Source organism: Gigantopelta aegis, chromosome 9, assembly GCF_016097555.1.
Source record: "Gigantopelta aegis isolate Gae_Host chromosome 9, Gae_host_genome, whole genome shotgun sequence".
Lineage (NCBI taxonomy): Eukaryota > Metazoa > Mollusca > Gastropoda > Neomphalida > Peltospiridae > Gigantopelta > Gigantopelta aegis.
Genome location: NC_054707.1, coordinates 16077947 through 16091272, shown reverse-complemented (window position 1 = coordinate 16091272; position 13326 = coordinate 16077947). Strand labels below are relative to the sequence as shown.

The 13326-nt window shown below is 35.4% G+C and overlaps 1 protein-coding gene across 1 annotated transcript; it reads right to left on the bottom strand.

The window, feature by feature from the left end:
• Nucleotides 1–389: 389 nt before the first annotated feature.
• On the bottom strand, nucleotides 390–9979 carry LOC121380363. The gene is made up of 5 exons (XM_041509144.1): nucleotides 9484–9979; nucleotides 7130–7200; nucleotides 3213–3363; nucleotides 2670–2746; nucleotides 390–1033 (listed from the first exon to the last, which is right to left on the bottom strand). Exons 1-5 carry the CDS (start codon nucleotides 9732–9734, stop codon nucleotides 744–746), a joined length of 840 nt encoding a protein of 279 aa, XP_041365078.1. The 5' UTR covers nucleotides 9735–9979; the 3' UTR covers nucleotides 390–743.
• Between the last annotated feature and the right edge of the window lie 3347 nt (nucleotides 9980–13326).

Genomic DNA, 13326 nt, shown 5'->3' with positions numbered 1-13326 from the left:
GCAAACACCCAATGGGTCCGCTCAGGAGATTCGATCCCATAACCCAAGCACTTGAAATGATCGCTCTACCGACTGAGCTAAATCCATCTCAGTGCCAAACGGAGAGTGATGGTTAGTTACTATTGATTAACGAGAGGACTGCCATTGGTGTATTGGTTTTACATATCTTCACCGAGTAATACTTAAACACCTAATTCTGTCACAGTAATATTTTCTTTAAAGAGACAGACCCTAGTTTTTAAACACCACAGCGTATTTTTCACTATTAGAGCCGAGGTTTTTTGGGGGTTTTTGGGGGTTTTTAAATGAAATAAGACATTATTTAGATTTTATTGTTTAATTTATCTATTTTCGTACAATCGAAATGTTTTGATGAATCTGGTGTTTTTAATACCATAAAATAAAATGCATTTTTCGTATTTAAAAAAAATGCACATACCTCCGAGAAGTAACGGTTATGAAGACGAGCTCTAAAATGACTACGGGTCCACATCGGCAACCGACAGCGGGCCAACGATTTGGTCGGCGATGGGCCACCGATGGTCCGACGAAAAAGGCCTGTTGGGTAGTCTATTGTTAAAGATATTTTCCCATTTCAACGTCTCAGAACAAACTCCCATTATTTTGCGACTTTATCCTAATGTGTTACAGGTTTGCAGATTATTCAAATGTACGGTCCATTTTTTTTGTTGCGAGATCAACATAAAGTCTGCGACTTTAATAATGTGAATGAAACGAAACTTCTAATGGGCTGATCGTTTCTTTATTTCCTCGATTATAAGCTTTCCGTATGGAGTGAAGAAGTTAAAAAGTCCCTCGCCAGATTCGGAACGTCGACCTGCTTCTAGATGGAATATCTGCTCGGTTGCGCCATACCGACGAATGAACACAATGGGCCAGGTGAGATAGGTGGTTCCATTGTCCTTTGATCTCAGTTCAAGACTAACACCATTGACTGCCAGTACAGAGGGTCCAAAAGTTGGCGGCGTCTTCTTGCAAACAAAAGGCTCGACGTATACGTCAAAACATATTTCTGGAAATAAAACCAAAACAGTAATCAATACAGTAAAGGTTATTTTATTTAATTGTTTCTCTCTATATTTTAAAATTAATGATCCTTTTAATGCCCGTGACAAAACTAGCATGAATTCAGAACAAAATATTGGTTTGTGAATAAACATAGCATCATTTAAAAACACGTTTGAGGATATTTGAAATAAATATTTATTTTTTATTTGTTTTTAAATGTACTCATTAGAGTAAATCGGGCTATACTCGTATGAGTACAAAAGTAATTATTACGTCAGATTTTAAAAATATGTGTTGCAATCAAAGAAAAATCATATTAAATTAATTTTTACACAACATCAGAACAATGTAGCAGATCTATAAGTACAGAGAAAAGACTACAAATTCGCAGTACTTATTCATTAGAAATATTTCATTTTTGCAAATAGTGTTTGTGCTTATAAAGTATGCACTCGTTTGAGTACACTGGGCTTTAAAGGGTTAAAGTGGAAGTTTCGAGAATCAAATTTAAAATAAACCATCAATATTAATTCGGTGGACCTACTTTGCAAAAAAAAAAAAAAAAAAATACCCTAAATACCTTTTTGGAATATTGCTTTAAAACGGAAACTTAAAGTAAATAATGAAAAAAAAAGATCATGTTTAATGGCAATGCAAGTGACTGTAAGATATGAGATAAACTTTTCAAATAAATCCACAAAAATCTCATTTACAACTTATGACAAAACACTCTCCTACAAATAGGTACAGCTATAACTGGGTAGGAATCTTAATATGCTTGTTCGGCAACCTAGACATATCCAACATTATATGTTGAAGAATGTCTCATCAATAAAAATACAAACTGAGCATGTTAAACGAAGGCAATTAGACTAGTACTTACAAACATGGCATAACAACATCCAAAGGCAAAAAATATTTTTAAACAAACTTTGAATTCGGAAAATTACTTTATTACATTACTCGAACTATTATTGACCACCTTGTTTGTGTTTTGTGTTTTCCTTTAGCAAACCTGCTGTCTAATTATAGAACACATAGAAAACTTTATTGCGTCTTTTTCTGTTCGCTTTACTCTTTCTTCTTTCTCTATTTCAATAATATTTATTTCTGTTCATATTTAAATAGCAAAAATATATTAGTCGTTACATGTATGCACAAGTTAATCTATTTGTTCTTTAAAAAACATTCAAATATGTTTCAATCAATCTTCTGTCCTGGACCAAGTCATTGGCTATCCAGAGACTTGGCCCGCGACAGACATGCCTGAAACCTTAGTGGAAATGGGCATACTCACTCACTCTCTCACACTCACACTCACACACTCACACTCACACACTCACACACACACTCTCTCACACACACACACACACACACACACACACTCTCTCTCTCTCTCTCTCTCTCTCTCTCTCTCTCTCTCTATATCTCTCTCTATATATATATATATATATATATCTAATGGATATTTTAAACTGGCATATAAGCTGCATTTTACACTTTCGACATACCTGAGATATTTATGCAAAATTATGCATGGAGTTGATTAAATATGTAATTATTTATAACTAGTAAATGTAAAAATAACAAAATGTGACGCTTGTAACTATGATATAGCACGTTTAGATGTGTGCGTGTACCTGGTGAAATATCCCCAGAACTCGTGCTATAGCCTGAATCCTTGGAAAGCGTCTTCATATTTCTTTGTGGTTGTTTTCTGTGTTTAAAATGTAACATAATGGTTGTGTTATAATGATTTCCAATGCAAAATTGTTATACCATAAGGTTTTATGTATTTTTCACTGTATACCAATGTCCACTATTATTAATATCTACTAAAAATTATACGATTTTATAGATTTTTACTGTAAATGCTAAACAATTACCTGATTTTTACTTTTGTCTACTCTGCCATTTTAGAGAATTTAGCTTCCATTATAAAACACTGTTCCACTGTATCTAAAAAATACTATACAAGTTTGCTGATTTTCACTGTATTATTAATAAAATTTGTATGATTTTATGTATAAACCTGTTTGTTTAATTCCCACTGAATAATGTGTAATTTTTAAGTATGTCATAATATACATTTAATATTTAGTTTTTCTTTTTATTGTGAATAATTAATGTTCTTATAAAAAATTAGTTTTAAACAATTGTTTTTATAACAAACATTTACTAACTGCATTCCTGAGCTTGGGTATCTCATCGTTCCAGGAACTGGTTCACCGGATGTGGTATCCACAATGTTCACGTGTGGGTCTGCAATTGGTTCCAAATAATCATCCATGTCATTTTCTTTGCAGTCACTGACGCACCGTGTGTCACCGGTCTCTTGAAAATTGAGTAAATGATTAATTAATCATCGTATATCAATAATTCTGACACGTCGTCTTCAGAGAGGACCTTCTACATTTTTCCATTAGTAGCAAGAGATCTTTTACATGCACTTTCCCCACAGACAGGACAGCACACACCATGGTCTTTGATATACCAGTCGTGGGGTACTGGTTGGGACATGAAATGAGAGGTAAAACCAGTTCCTGCCACGTAATGTATTCACACTGATTTCCCACATATGCCAAAGGCTTTTTTTGACACTATATATTTATGGCCGTACAAGATTTTGAAACGTTTATCATCAGCATCTTGATTGAGGGATGTAACACAGTGGTAAAGCGCTCGCCTAATGCGCGGGCGGTCTAGAGTCGGTCCCATAGGTCTATTTCTCGTTCCAACCAGTGCTCTACAATTGGTGTATACTGGTATCGTCAACATTTTGTAGGTCGGGACATAGCCCAGTAGTCTGTCTAAGATCGGTTGGCCCATTGGGCTATTTTTTGTTACAGCCAGTGCACTACAACTGGTGTAGCAAAAGCCGTGGTATATACTGTTTTGTCCGTGGGATGCTGCATATAAAAGATTCCTTGCTGCTAATCAGAAAAAATAGCCTATTGCGTGGCTGAAGCGGGTTTCCTCTTTCATCATCTGTGTGATCCTTAACCATATGCACGACGCCATATAACAGTAATTGTAATAGACAGTGTTGAGTGCGCCGTTATATAAAACTTTCCTTCCTTCCTTCAACATCTTCTTTACATCCTAAGTACCACGTACACCACAATATCTGATCTACATCACATTTTACATTCCATAAATTTCTTATATAAATATTTTACATTAAATGGTGATACTTGTATTTCCTACAAATCCATTCTTTTACAACTGTGATCGGCATTAAGTGAAATGTCATCCATCCATTCATTCATTCATTGACACAATTATTGTAACCGCCCTCAGGTCATAGGTCACGTACAGGAAGGAAGGAAATAAAATTTGAATCGACTTTTCCTCTTTAGGGCAGCTACGTTGAGAATTATTATTATTATTGTTTAACCAATTAGAATAGTTAAAAGTGAACGTGTGTTTTCTTTTAACGACACCACTAGAGTACATTGATTTATTAATCATCGGTTATTGGATGTCAGACATTTGGTAATTGTTTACACGAAGTCTTAGAGGAAAGCCGATATATTGCCCCATTAGAAACAAGAAATCTTTTGTATGCGCTTCCCCCCCCCCCCCACAGACAGGACAGCACATACCACAACCTTTGATATACCAGACATGGAGAACAGGTTGGGACGGGAAGAAACCTATTCACAGAAAATAGATTGTCCGTGTTATTTTCTTTCAGTAATACGCCATTGTTCAATAGTGTTTATAAATTCAGGTGTTAAAGGGACATTCCTGAGTTTGCTGCATTGTAAGATGTTTCCGACTAATAATATATTTCTACGATTAAAGTTACATATTAAATACATTTTCTTGTTTAGAATATTATTGTCTGTATATTCAATGTGTTTCTGGTCATCTTAATATTTGTAAGAAGCCCAAACTGAATTTTGTCTTCAAATAATTTCGTATGTACGAAAAATATTTTTTTTTTAGGAAATAAAATGAAATTAACCTAGTACAAATGTTTGAACGATCAGAAACACGTTTAATATACAGCCACTAGTATTTTATGCAGAAAAATATATTTGATATGTAATTACAATCGTTAAAAAGTCTCTGTTAGTCAATAACATCTTAAACATTGCAGTAAACTCAGGAATGTCCCTTTAATCTAAGTGATATAAAAGGTGTTAACTCGCCTTGAACAGTCAATTCGCATTACCTTCCTTTCCTTTTTCTAAAGAACGGATTAACACACGTTGCGATTCCTGAGAATTACAGGCTCATAGATTCATATACAGTTTATCAATTCACAGAACTGAGTGTTTGAAAGCAACTAAACAGGCACAGCAGAAACAAGTAGACATTGAGGTGGGGGGGGGGGGGGGGCTTACTGAGATCGAGGGCGCAAAGCAAAGTTTCTAGTGGGTTCGGGGGTATGTTCCCCTGTAACATTTTGAAAACTAGGATGTCCTGAAATGCAGTTTCCTGCATTCTACAAGTAAAATTCATATCTGCCTTAAGATTTACTTCGATGAATTGTTTCTAATTTAATCAGAATTATTGGGGGAGGAGAGGCTACAGCCCCCCAGCCCCCTAACCCGCCGTGCCTGCTAAACCTATTCTAATCAAATAACAAACTAACCGTAACCTTGATTTGCATTTCTTTTTGGTGATCACTGTATTACAAAACCTGGCAGAATACTTATTTGTGATATCAAGACTGTTAGTCGTATACGATATCAGCGAAAACACCCGATTTTATTAAAACAATTTTATCTGTTTCTAAGGGCCCTAAGCCAGTCAACGTGCCAGATTTGGTGGGTTCGCCGATGCCATAAGATTTGTACCGGCCTCGGTGGCGTCGTGGTTAAGCCATCGGACATAAGGCTGGTAGGTACAGGGTTCACAGCTCGGTACCGGCTCCTACCCAAAGCGAGTTTTAACAACGCAATGGGTAGGTGTAAGGCCACTACACTCTCTTCTCTCTCACTAACCACTAACAGTTAACGACTAACCCACTGCACCGGACAGATAGCCCAGATAGCTGAGGTGTCTGCCCAGGGCAGCGTACTTGAACCTTAATTGAATATAAGCACGAAAATAGTTGAAATGAAATAAGATTTGTTACGCTATGATAAAACAGAAATCTAGTCGGACTGAACGCAACTCTCTTCACACGGCGTAAAGGCTGCACATTACAATTATGACTTTCCTGAGATATTTGTGCAAACAAACAGACAGACACATTCTTTAGTTACGTTTCACCTTGTATACAGATTAAAATAAAACCAAGAGTTGAACAGTAATAATACAATAATACAGCAATACAAGTACACAAGCCACTCCTATGGAGTTATGAGCGACTCTAAAACTATTAAAAGACTATATCAGAAATATTTAAAAAGTATTGTAATCACAAGAAGTAAAACTGAAAACTATAAAATATGTATATGTCTATATGACATTGTGTATTTCATTTCAACTTATTTTCGAGCTTATATCCAATTAAGGTTCAAGCCCGCTGTCCCGGGCACACATCTCTGCTATCTGGGCTGTCTGTCCAGAGTGGGTTAGGTGTTAACTGTTAGTGGTTAGTGAGAGAGAAGTGGGTGTAGTGGCCTTACACCTACCCATTGAGCCTTTAAAACTCACTCTGGGTGGGAGCCGGTACCTGGCTGCGAACCCTGTACCTATCAGCTTTATGTCCGATGGCTTAACCATGATGCTGCCGAGGCCGGTGACATTGTATACTAATCTTTAGTGACCTAATAAAATAAGATGGCACCTTTTGGCTGTAATTTTAACAATATCCTGGTCGCTTAAAAGTAATGCAATTTTGTCTTTATCTAAAAGATTATTAAAGTTTACAACAGCAGCTAATGCCGTTTTTTAAAAAGATCTACTCTAATGTCATCATAAAGAGGACAGTGAATAAGAACATGTTTTTCAGATTCTACATAATTATTACAGTTAAAACAGGTTCTTTTGTGAATCTCCAAATTTTCATATCTACAAAAATTAAAAAATTATGCGTGGAGTCGATTAATATATAATTAAATTATTTGTAACTAATAAATGTAAAAATAGCGAAATATGGAACTTGTAACTGATTATAGCACTTTTAGGTGTATGCGTGTACCTGTTTCTCCAGAACTCGTGCTATAGGCTGAATCCTTGGAAAGCGTCTTCATATTTCTTTGTGGTTGTTTTCTGTGTTTAAAATATAATATAATGGTTGTGTTATTTTGATTTCCAATGCAAAATGTGTTAAAAAAAAGTTGTGTTTTTTTATATCAAGATAATGAGAATGATAGGCAGAGAGTGAAAGATGAGAAATGAGTTTCTATTGGTTTCGTTATTTTTAACATATTTTGTTGTTGCTGAGAACATGGATATATATGTAAAGCAGTGATTCGAGGCTTCCATCTCCGACACTGCTATATGATCTGGGACAATAAATATTTATTACAAAAAGTCGTAAAGGAGTAGTGGAAAACTGATATGATATAATTACTAAACAGTTTTCATTGGATGTCAACAAATATTTTAATATTTTATTGAGGAAAGGTGTAACATCGAATACTATATTACAATGGACACCATATAATAGGCTAAAATAGTGCAATGTTTTACAGAACATATGACAATTTGTATGCTGCTTAATGAAGAGAACATTTATAAATATATTTTATTTTACAGTAAAAATATGTGGTTCCAGTAAATATAATTTACTACGAAATTATATAAACATGGCGTAGTAGTTTACAATTTAAAAATCTACGGTATAAATTGTATAATATTTTACAGTGACAATAGTGATTTATAATGGCACAGTGAAAATGTTTAATAAAAGTATATTATATTTTACAATGAAAATCATGTTTTATATATATATATATACATATACATATACATATACATATACATATATATATATATATATATACATGTATATATATATATATATATAAATATATATACACATAAGTATCCGTGTTAAGCGGTCACTAAATTCTTTAAACATTTTTATTTTATTATTGTAAACAATAGTGACATGGTGCAGCAGATAAGCAATGTTCACACCTTCACGGACACTAGTACCCATTCAGTCTTACAACTCTACAGTGTATTAATTAAGAGACTGTGACGGTGGAACGCATTTAATTGCCTCTGAGTAATCTCAGCTTAACCGTGGTAGATTAATCTACTAGGACAGTACTCTACATGGAGCAGGTATTAAATGAAATGAGAAGACAAACTTGTAAGAGAATGAATTATAAACGGCTAAATTAGTGCTTTTTAATTACATTTCCTTATTTCTAAAGAAGGTGACATGTCGAAAGGTGATTTAAAAAATAAAATAAAATATAGAGCACATATCCATCAATTAATAGTACAGGCGGTAAATAAAATAAAATAAAACAAAATACAGATTGTAAAAGTTGCACCTGTATTAAAATAACTTCTTTTTTTCCTTTCTTTTTTTTTGGAATAAAGATTCAAGTCTCCCTGTTATTAAAAACTTTGCCCTCTCTAAAGTTTGAGAGAGAAGTGGCTTCGCTCCATGATTTTGACCTCGCGTATATATATACACTAAAGTTCAACAAATGGATACAGTTGGCCATGGACAGTGATCTATAATATAACTGTATATTGTTTTACTTCTTTACGACTTTATAGTACATATATGTCATAATATTTAATATTTCGATTTTCAATTATACTTCAAAAACATTGACTATTTTAAATAATTTCTAATCTTTTTGAAGGGACTACCCTGAGTTTGCTTACATATATATTTACAACACATCCTTTTTTTGATGACTAAAATTATATTTTAATTTTTTTGCCTGTTTAGAATACCAGTTTTAACGACTCAATGGACAGGTGTAAGACCACTACACCGTCTTCTCTCTCACTAACCACTGACAACTAACAACTAACCCACTGCCCTGGAAAGACAGCCCAGATAGCTGAGGTGTGTGCCCAGGACATCGTGCTTGAACCTTAATTGGATTATAAGCACGGAAATAAATTGAAATGAAATGCATGAATATGTGTTCTATGTATTTAATATTATTTATGATAGTGATTCAAGTTGAAATGAAATGAAGAATATCAGTGTCTGTATGAACAAGATGTTTATTGTCCTAATGTCTGTAATAGCACAAACTGGATTTTATCTCCAAATAATTTCGTACGTAGGAATGTTTTTAAATTACTACTACAGACATTAGAACACGATCGCAAACACGTTGAATGTACAGACTGATATTATAAACAAAAACATGTATTTAATATGTAAGTTTAGACGCCGAAAACATTCTGCCAATTAGAAACTTCTTACAATGGTTGTAAACTAGGGACAGTTCCTTTAAATATTTTTGGGATTTCTTGTGTGTGTGTTTGGGGGGGGTCTTGTTGTTGGGGTTTTTAGGGGCGTTTTGTTGTGTTTTAGGGTGGGGGGAGGGGTTATAACCAATATTTACTGACTGTGGGTATCTCATCGTTCCAGGAACTGGTTCACTGGATGTGGTATCCACCAGGTGCATGTCTGGATCAACAATTTGTTCCAAATAATTGTCCGTGTCATTGGCGTTGCAGTCGGATTTACGGATCTCCACATTGACGTACTCTGTGCCACCAGTCGCTTGAAAATTGGCGTAATAATCACCGTCTTGAGACATTGTTAGACTGTTTAAAAAGACCGTGGTATGTGCGGTCCTGTCTGTAGTAAAGTGCATATAAAAATCCTTTGCTTGTAATAGAATACTGGTTCAGTCTATGTTGCGTTATCGGGTTTCTTCTCCAAAACTCTAGTGTCGCAATGACGTGTTTCTCGTCTAATAGCTGACATGCTGCTGAGCAATTTAACTTTCTGTTGATAGGAATTGAAATGTAATTTTTTTTCTCTTCAAATTAAAACACTTCTTTTACACAAAGTGACACCTGCAGTGACGAACATTACCGCACTTCTTGTTTCATTCTACTGTACACATCTGAAAATAAAAATAAACTAGTTTGATTTTTAAAAATATTTGACCGAGTTCTTGCATAAGCAATCACATCAGAAACTACAACCAGGATTATTTTCCCCATTGCCCCGTTTCCGTTCTCTCGTTTGAATTCCGTCTCATTTCTAAACCTAATCTGGCAACTCCTCCTATATTTCAACTTCTTCCTCTGTCCACCTCCACATCCCAGTCCTTGTCTCTCCAACCACGACAAGTGCTCGTCTTTTGTGACTATCCGTGCCACACACCTGTCATATTCCATCAACTTTTAACTGTGGGCTTAGTCTGACCACTTCGGAGAGTGTTCAGTAGTTACTTCTAGTATTATTAAGAGGAAGTTTGCTGGCGTGGAGGTCTTTTTTTAGATTAAAAAATCATTTATGACGCGCATCCGTCTAAATATAGACTAGTTATCTGACTGTCTGTGACCGAGCCGGACTAGACCATTACAGAGAAGGGGTGTAATCATACAATATTTACATGTGCACAACAGGACAATACTGCTACACGTTGACACTGGGAGTTGATCGTTTGTGTAACAGGGACATTTTAATCTGTACATAATGTTTTATTTTGTTTATTTCAGTTTACAATTAGTTTGTTCTTTTTTTCAGACTGACATGCAAACTGAAATAATTCTAGTTCACCTGACTCTTCAGGCGCGGATCCAGGATTTTTAAATGGGGGGGGGGGGGCGAGGGCGCGAAGCGCCCGAGATTCCAAGGGGGGTCCGGGGGCATGCTTCCCCGCGAAATTTTGAAATTTAAGTGGCCTGAAACGCGATTTCCTCGCATCTGAGTAACAAAATAGCTATATTAACGTATGTTTTTGGTATTGTCATACTGTTTTTGTTATCTTCAAAATTGGGAAATAAGTGCATTTTTGTGTAATTCCACTCTAGTGTATGCTATAGTTAAAATAATAATAATAACTTGACCCCAAAAATAGGGGGGGGGGGCGGGCAATCGGCACCTACGTTTTCAGCAATAACTTTACTTTCGCTCCTATTTTTTTAATTTTTGAAATAATTTAATTTAAATTAAAAGAAACAATAGTTCTTTTTTAAAATTTCCAAAACTTTTATAATTTTTTGACTATATGTCGTCCCAAACTAAAATAATCAAGAAAAAAAAGAAAAAAACCCGGATGTTTTTAACGAAATTTATAGTATAATAGTATATCTTTACTCCTTTGCAATAAATAAAGAATTCATACAACGTATTAAAATTTGTCACTTTAGGAGGGTATAGTTTCATGAATTTCACACAAAATGTCAAATATCGCGTTTTCGTCAAAATCTTCAAAACACAACCACCTTATGTCTACAATATAGTAATTTTAATTGAAGTTTGTGGTTGCTATGGTTATGAAAATGACCGTGGAAAATTGCTCAAAAATCGAAAATTGTCTAAAAAATATTTTGTTCTTTCGCTACTTTTTTAATTTTTGAAATAATTTTATTTAAATTACAAGAAAAAAAAAATTGTTTTTGTTATTTCCAAAACGTCGATCCAGACTAAAATAATAAAGGAAAAAACCTACTCAAGACTGCTAACTGTTTGTGGTATAGGCCCACGAAATGCACTGAACACACAACTCATCCACACCTTGCATCAGCAGCAATGGTACAGCCCACGCATGTCAGATGTTTACCTGACAAAAGACACACAGGAAATCCTCAAGCTTTTACAATAGGAATGACATTTAAACGATTTAATAACATGAACATGACAGTGGAAAAATCAATCAGAAAAATATAACAAAACTATTTTTGGGTAGAAAAAATGGTTAAAGTTTCATATTCTGAGCGAACTGGCTCGCGATCGCCGTTTTATTAAAATAAAAATGGTGTTGACAGTGAAAAAGCCAGTGTTAAAACGTTACTTAACCATTGAATTTAATTAGGTCAGCGCTCAGTGAGCAAACTTCTTCTAATGAGTGCCGTGGGTCAGACCAGCTTTAGTAACGGCAGAGGACGAGGATGTCAGGTGGGTGCAGCTAAGTACATAGCGACTGCACCCGCGGAGGACGTTGAGACAGGTAGGTGATGATGTGGACAACTCAGAAGACTAGAGTCGGAGAAAACTGACAAACAGGGTCGAAACAGAGCGTAATCGTTAGAGAAATTGGAAAGTTTTTATATTAAGATAATGAGAATGATGAGAATAATGAATGAAAGTATGAGCCAGCTCTGGCGGGATTTGAACCATTGTCATCAGCTTGATTGTCCATTGTATGTCGGCATATATTTATTTATTTTGTGTGTATATATATATTATATATATATATATATATATATATATATATATATATATATATATATATATATATATATATATATGTGTGTGTGTGTGTGTGTGTGTGTGTGTGTGTGTGTGCGTGTGTGTGTGTGTGTGTGTGTAGGTTTTTTTTTTTAATTCTTGATAGAATATAAAATAAAAGTCAATTTCAATTTATTTCGATTATTCTTTTCATACAGTTACTTTAAGTTATTAAAGAGAAAATCTCTAGAATAGCAATTCCCCTCGTAATGAATTCTCTTATGGCCCGATCACACTGGCCCGAATGCCATTCCGTTTGTTTTCCGAATAGGAATTTGGGTGTTCGGGGAGCGAACGGATCATATTCAGGAAGCATTCGGTGTGTTCTAGTAGCATACTGGCTGTTCGGCTCCGTACGGATGCATACGGAACGGCATTCGGTAGCTCCAAAAATGTGTTGTGCATGTTCAAAATAATTTTCATCGACCATCGAAATGTGGCGTCCATGTGTATTCAGGAAGTATTCGGGAAGCATTCTAGGAGCATACGGCATGTATGGAAAACGTTCGGGAAGCATGCGTCTAGTTCTTGGTGCATTCGGAATCAAAATGTGGAGGTGCTGGGTTCCGTATGCTTTCCGAACACCCCGAATGGACCTAGAACATGACGAATGCTTTCCGAACGTTATACGGGCGGTTCTTAAAGCATTCGGCCGGACGTCAGAGTAAGCCGAAAACGTTCGTATAGCGTGCGGAAAGAGTTCGGTCCATTCTAGGTCGATTCGTCGTGTTCTGAAAGCATTCGAAAAGCATACGGAAAGCGTTCGGAAAGGAAACCTTTCGAAGTCAACATGCGGGAAGTATTCGGTCTATTCTGAAAGCATTCTGAAACCATACTGAAAACATTCGGAAAACAAACGGAAAGCATTCGGTGATACATTGGGGAAAACACATTCGGAGGGACATTCGGCCAGTTTAAAAAATCACACCACTTTCGTATACGGAAAACAAACGGAAGCTCATTCGGGCCAGTGTGATCGCCCCCATTACGTATTTATTTTT